Genomic DNA, 7,261 nt, shown 5'->3' with positions numbered 1-7,261 from the left:
CTTCCTGAAGTATATGGTTCCATTTCTTCCTGATGAAGGGGGTTTGTTTGTTTTAGGCAACAGCCATCATCTAACCATGTAACCTCTCTAGGTTTCTCACCCCTACTGCTGGACAGAAATGAGCTGAAGCTCCAATTTCTTGCCTTCAAGCATGTTGCTGTTTTGCATTACTAACTCTCAAAATTGTGAATTTATTTATGTGCTCAAATATGGCATTTCAATTTGTATTCAAAGTAGCTACTGGCAATGCCTTTGCATGACACTGGTCCATGAAAAAACATGATCTAACCCCAGTCTCTGGCCAAAAGTGCTTCTGGGTAGTTGTCTTTGGCAGAAGTAATATCAATATCAAAACTACCCCTAAAAGTCTCTTGCAAAATGCCACAAACTGTATAATGTCTGATCCAGGGCCTTCTGTGGTTTGTTAGGTGCTTTGGGAATTCTTTATCCTTCTAGTCATACTGGAATATAGCACAATGAAATTATATTCCTATAATGACCTACAAGGTGACCAATGGTTTTCCCAAGACCAGCTGATGATGATAGTACAGTGGTACCTCTAGTTACAAACTTAATTTTTTCCGGAGGTCTGTTCTTAACCTGAAACTGTTCTTAACTAGAGGCGTGCTTTCGCTAATGGTGCCTCTTGCTGCTGCTGCGCCGCCAGCACACGGTTTCCGTTCTCATCCTGGGGCAAAGTTCTCAACTCGAGGTAACTCTTCCATGTTAGCAGAGTTTGTAACCTGAATCATTTATAACCTGAGGCGTTTGTAACTCAAGGTATGGTACCACTGTACTGCTATGGAGATAATCTTGTCTACATAAGTTGGCTTTAGTGTACTGACAAGAGAATCTGTTACGGGAACATCTGCCTGCTCTCTGGTTAGTTACTTGCAGAGTGGCTGATCCCGCTGTAATGATCAAGTGACATTTGCCTCCCTACCAGCCAAATTATAGCTACTAGATCACTCATAACTATTTTTTGCAGCTTCCCCCTGAAGTTTCTCCATATGATGACAATGCCTGTATAGTTTCTCCTCTTCACGCCAAGATGCTTCAATAGTTAAAGGAAGTTAGCCAGTTGCTGCCTGTCCCAGTTACTTCAGACCAGTATATGTCTGCACAGAACTGCCATGGAAGGGCCCAATAAATACAGATGTGCCTCTATGCACGGAATATGCAGCGCTGCTGGGTTTTGTATACTGCTTTCTTTGTGGTTTTCCAAGTCTTGCTACTTGGTTCAGTTTAAGAGTACATTATTCCTTAGTTAGACCTGATCAAGATATTAATTTACTAATGTAGAACAGGGATCCAGTTTTTTTCAGACTTTCAAAGAAAGATATCTTACTGCTCCTTATGTGGTACTTTATTGCAGTAAATGAGAATACAGTGGAACTCGGGTTAAGAACTTAATTCGTTCTGGAGGTCCGTTCTTAACCTGAAACTGTTCTTAACTTGAGATACCACTTTAGCTAATGGGGCCTCCCGCTGCTGCCGCCGCACCACCGCCGCGCGATTTCTGTTCTCATCCTGAAGCAAAGTTCTTAACCCGAGGTACTATTTCTGGCTTAGCGGAGTCTGTAACCTGAAGCGTCTGTAACCCAAGGTACCATTGTACATAGCTAATAATTTACAAGTGTTTTGGTTAAAAGGAGAAGGGTCCTCAATTATATTTCTTTAGAACTAATTTTCAAGAGTTACTTCAACATGTATTCATATACTTTCCAATAAAAATGTTATGTCACTTACTTCAGCTGTCAGCCAGAGGCCTAGTGAAAAGTCTTATTTCAAAGAGATAAGTGGTGGAGCTGCTGGAAAATGCTAACCCTTCAACTACTTTAGTTACTGAAACTTGTATACTGCAATTATTTTTTTTAAAATCAACGTGGTTTACAGCAATACTATATACACACACAAAAAAACATTTAAAATCACAGGTCATCAACTACCTATATTCCAGACAATGTTTTTCTTATTATGCATATGTCTGATGCCATCAAAATGTTTTGAAGGTGATTATTGAATATACCTATTCAATCTCCAGTGGAAGAGTATGCCACAGGATTGGGCCAATGGCATGAAAGACCTGGTTTCTTGTTAGTGTCAAATAAGCCATACCAGGGGGATGACCAGCAATGTGCCTACAGAGGCACTCAGTAGTTGAGCTGGTTCAGATGGTCCCAAAGGAACCTCAGGCCCAAGTTGTTTAGTGTTGGTAGTTAATTTACAAAGCCAAGTTCAACATCCTTGTATTCACAGGCAACCCGTGTAGATGTTTTAATTAGTGTTGTCAGTCATGTTTCCCCATCAGTCTAGCTACCACAATCTGCACCAGCTGGAGGTTCTGCATCAGGCCCAAGGGCTAGCCACAGAAAGTTCATTGGAATGATCCAGCCTTGAGGTTACCAACACAGAAGTTGGTGGTAGTGCCATTCTTAAACCAAAAGCCAGTAAAAAGGGGGGGTCAAAGGCAGGGGCACACCCTCCCTTCACACAGGGGAAAACATTTGTCATACCCATTATCTAGCAAAGATTGATATTCACCAGCTTTCACTTAGGGGAACATGATTGTCTGGGAAATGATCAGCTATGAGTTCAGGTTGGTGAACTTAAGCTGAATAAACCTTAAAACTAGGAACTTGGTGCTAGTTATGTTGAAGATGAATATACTATATTAAATACAGTGGGCCCATATGAGGGTTCAGTTCCAGGGGTCTACACTCAAAGTCAAGATTATGCACTCCCTTCCCCAAGCCCACTAAACAAGGAATACCCTGCTGGGTGTGTGGGGTGCGGGATAAATATGCACAGGGTAGGGTTTCCCCAGCTCTCTATTTACAGTATTCCTCATCTGCATAAGGTGATTGCACAAGTAAAACAAGCACAAGTTGCAGGTTTACTGTATATAGCACAGACAGCTATGAAGCAAGTAATGTAACAAAGTACAGCCTGAATAAAAGGTGGAAAAGTCCCATGATCCATTTACACCTACCAGACAATGCTACACTGGGCAAAGGATGAGCTCAAGGATGAACAAATAACCTCCCTGAAGGGGATTAGATTTGCATTTCACCACATACTCTATTGATGTATAGGCACCAGGTGGATGATACTAATCAGTCTCTTTTGTTGACTGATTCTAGAACAGCAAATTGAAGAAAAACACCAAAACTGGTATTGGCTTTGGGTTTTTATTGAAGTACAAAAAGTGCAAACTGTGAAATACAAGATTGGTACCATTAGAAGGAAATAAACATGGGTGTGTAAATTAATGTCACAGTAAAAATAAAAATAAAAAACCCCAGCCCTGCTCCCAATAAACATCAATGAGAACAAAAATGCAAGATAACAGCAACAAAAAGCAAAGCTGTAAACTCTGCATACAGACCCTGGTGGAGAACACACAACCAGGGGTCACTTGGCCATCAAAGACCTCTGCTGAGTCAGCAAAGAGACTTGCCATAAGGCAAAGGTGGAAAACCGGTGGCCTTCCAGATGTTGCTGGATCACAATTCCCATCATCCTTGAAAACTGGCCAGGCTGGCTATGGCTAATGGGCACTGGAGTCCAACATCTGGAGGACCACAGGTTTCCCACTCCTACCACAAGGCATCCAATTAGCTTCAGCATAAGCAGCACCACCCATAAGCTGTTCTCACTACAGATACACGACTGACTGCTAGAGGTGAGAGCACAGAGTGTATTCAGGGGGTACCAAGACACTGATGGGCTTTATTAGGCAAGCAAAGGATACAATAGAGATGGAGCGCTCCACCCAACAGAAGCACCGTGGCCAATATCTAACATGGAAGCTACATGACAAGGGGGCAGCCAAGCAGGTGTAGCACTGGAAGTTTGCAGGAGGACAGAAAACAATGTGCAGCCATGGCGATCTAACCAGCTCTTGGCCTCTATTACAAGAGGAGCATGGAAGGACATATTTGGCCCTTTGAGATGCTGGTCTTCTAGTAATTCCAACCACTTGCTTGGATGCCTACCATCCTAATTCAGACAGCACACATGGCAGCAATCAAAAAAAGGGAAGGGGAAGGAAGTTCGGAGTTAACTGGCCAAAGATGCAAACTTAATTCGTAGGGTGCAGTCAGGCCTAGCGTGCAGCTCCACCAATCGCCCACAATGGTAAGAGATTTGAAAATGGAAAAAAAATGGTGAGGGGAGAGGGCAATGAGGCAAAGCAGACATTGCTGCCATGTATGTACTCCAGGTGTCCTGGAAGCTCCCACAAAGTAGGGAAAGCAACAGAGCTATTTTACACTGGCTTACTTGCAGGGCTTTGTGAGTGCACTTTTAACTGTGTGCAGTAGCTAGCAATACAAAGATTTGCAATGTGTTTGGGGGTGGGGGAAATCACACATGCACACAAATTGGGAATCTGCGGACTTCATAAAAGTGTTACTGGGCAGCTATGACAGCACTTTCTCCCTCCTGCCTGATCTTGCTCCTAATCCTAAAAGAAGATGAGGAATTAATGTTACAGTGCAGTGGCTGAACCTGCAGCCTTGTGTCCTAAAGTGCCTGGGCCTTCCATTTCCGAGGCAATGATTCCCATGGAAACCAGCTGCTTTTCCTTCCAACCTGGGAACTTTGAACAGGAGTGAGCAAGTTAACCATGCTAAACTATTCTATACAAGAGATACTAGAAGGCAAAAGGCTCTTGCTCCTCCCATAGCCGGTCACTTGTTAGTGTTCTTGGTGAAAGCCTCTCCATGTCTCAGCTAAACAGAAAAATCAATGTTCCCAACTGCTGTGTTGTTCCAAAATTCTAACTAAGTTTATATGTTATCAGACTGAACACTTCCTATATGCTGACTGATCCTGTAACTTACGTAGGATGATGAACTCTGACCAACACATTCGTCAGCTCCTCATAATAGTGTCAAGCACTTCAGTTCACCATTTCCAGCCATCTGTGACAGATGTGGAATCCAGTTCACAGGATCTGGCTGGGCCACGGGCACTGATAATTCACATGCAGATTTTAGTGCTCACTTTGTCGATTTTAAACCATAGCACAGTCCTTCTTTTATTCAATTTTAAACAGTAGCCTATTGTGCATTTACAAAACTCACCTTGCCAGCTTCCCTCTAACTGTCTTGTGACAGGAAGCCACAGGTTCTGGGAAGGCGGAGAAAAGTACCCCCAACATCTCTAATCCTGTGAACTCCAAGCTTGCCATTTTACAGGGCCAACTAATGGGTTGGGTGTGGACAAAATAGCCTTACGACAGTTGGCAGTAATACATTGTGAAAATGCACTTTTACAACACTATTAAAAAGCAAAAGCTTCTATAGGCCCAGCAGAAAACTGCTATTTTTGAGAGAAAACATTTGGCTTAAAACTTATTGTGCTTGGGCCAATGGCTTAGCCTAGTTTAGAGTTTAGAATAACTCAGCTTTCTGATCTGAAAGGGGGAACGACTCACATAGGCAAGAATCTATGGAATAACCATACTGCATGGCTGTATAACCTTTCTCAGGTCAGAGAAAAGAGCAGCAATGCTTCCTATCTCCATGTGCCAAGGAAACCAAGGGTCCATCAGAGCCATTCTGGTATTTGTAAAACAACTATATTTCAGCTCAACAAGGACACAATGGCAGTGGTCCTTCAATGAGAAAACTCACCTTCCCCTAATTTTGGCACAAGATTGCCCAGTAGATTGGGGCAAGGAGGTTTCTGCATAAGGTTCTTGAGTTTGGCCTCAGTGATCTGTCATTTGCTTGAGTATGCTCTCATCACAATGGTAAGGCAGCAGCAACCAGAGGCACAGATGTCTGTGCTTCAGTTACAGGAATGGGCAGTGTTTTAATCTGGCCTTTGGCATTTTGAAGAGCTAATACCACCACAGCAGACACCCCCTGCATGACTCCTACCGTCTGGCAGGGGGGAGAGCAAAACACACACAAAATCACTATCCCCCCCCCAATGGAAAACCTTAATAGCAAGGCCAGTTTCGCAGAGACACTCTCTTCAGAAGGGCATTACAAAAAGATAAGAGTGGGCTCCACAATATCTGAGGGCACTAACCTTTAAATCATGGCAGGGAAATTGTAACAGCACCTACCACAAGTGCTAGAGTTCCTTGAAATGTACAAATAGCTCTCTATTCAGAAACACGGGCACTTCCAGGACAAAGCAATCTTCTTTTATACCCCATGTTTTCCATAGGGCTTAGGGGGTCAGCTTTTCCATCAAGGGTAGCAAGCTGGTTGTGTTCAGTAGCGGCCGTAGCCTTCCAAAATGGGAATGCTCAGAACTGACTTGGGTGCATGTGGAGAACTAATGTGAGCCAAAGAAGAGAAGTAGAAATAGATTCCTCTCAGCCAAAGGGCCACTGCAGCAACACGTATTAGTCCAGATCACACAGGCACCAAGAGGTAGGGATTCTGCTGGGGTACAAGAAGAGCTACTTGAAGGGAACTGAAGGAATTAAGAGTAATCTGGACACTCCACTTCTAGAGATGGGGAGGCCAGCTTCCCAGCCCACTTGACCACTCCTCTCTTTCTCTCTCTCTCTCTCTCTCTCTCTCTCTCCCTCTTTCATGCACATGTGCACACACACACACACTCTCAATACCATCTCCTACTCCTCTTTCACTCCACTCATCACCTTATGCTTTCCTAAGCTTGGCCACGGTTCCAAGATAAAGTAGAAAGGAAAAGGGGAGGGGGAGGGAAGAAGGAAGGAAGTGGTCACAGTGGACACATGGTGTGTCAGCACAAAGAGGCTCGCAATCAAGCCTCCAAGCTCTGGAAAAGCTCCCTCTGGTTGTCCAGTAGGAATTTGCTGAACGTATTGATAGGATTAATGGCTTTGAGGGTAATGGCTGCATCTTTGGCCCACAGCAGGTTTGGGCCAAAAACGACGGCCAGGTTAGTGTTGGTCATCTTGTTGATGTCGCTGTTAGCAGAGACCTACATAGGAGGGAGGAAGAAAATACTTCACTTTAGAGACAAATATATTTTGACTCTGTCTTCCCTAGTTCCTCACCATCTGCCTCTAGAAGCCTCTAGCTTATAAACAAAGGAACAGCCAATGGAAAGCATGCATGAAGAGATAACTTGCAGACGAGACACTAAAATGTGGCTGCAATAATTCTTGCTCCTTCACTGGCTGGAAATTTTAGCCTGAAACTCTTTTCTTCTATTGATTAATGGAAATAAAACCTACTTTTGCATCAACTCCTCCTTTAATCATTTAGGCTTCAAGCTTTCAGAGAGAAGCATTAACAGATTACTTAAA

General features: G+C 43.5%; 1 protein-coding gene across 5 annotated transcripts in view; it reads right to left on the bottom strand.

Annotated features, from left to right (window-relative positions):
• Positions 1-3,177: 3,177 nt before the first annotated feature.
• ARHGAP1 (Rho GTPase activating protein 1) overlaps positions 3,178-7,261 on the bottom strand; it is a 30,318-nt gene continuing 26,234 nt past the window's right edge. For all 5 annotated transcript variants that reach the window (XM_083464800.1, XM_083464798.1, XM_083464802.1 and 2 more), the window contains one exon: positions 3,178-6,933. In XM_083464800.1, the coding sequence (XP_083320926.1) occupies positions 6,754-6,933 (180 nt within the window). In that variant the 3' untranslated portion in view covers positions 3,178-6,753. The remainder of the gene's footprint in view (positions 6,934-7,261) is intronic.

Source organism: Podarcis liolepis, assembly GCF_965112155.1.
Source record: "Podarcis liolepis genome assembly, chromosome: 1".
In the NCBI taxonomy this organism is placed as follows: Eukaryota; Metazoa; Chordata; class Lepidosauria; order Squamata; family Lacertidae; genus Podarcis; species Podarcis liolepis.
Note: the sequence above shows the minus strand (reverse complement) of the source record. Positions and strands in the feature narration are given on the sequence as shown.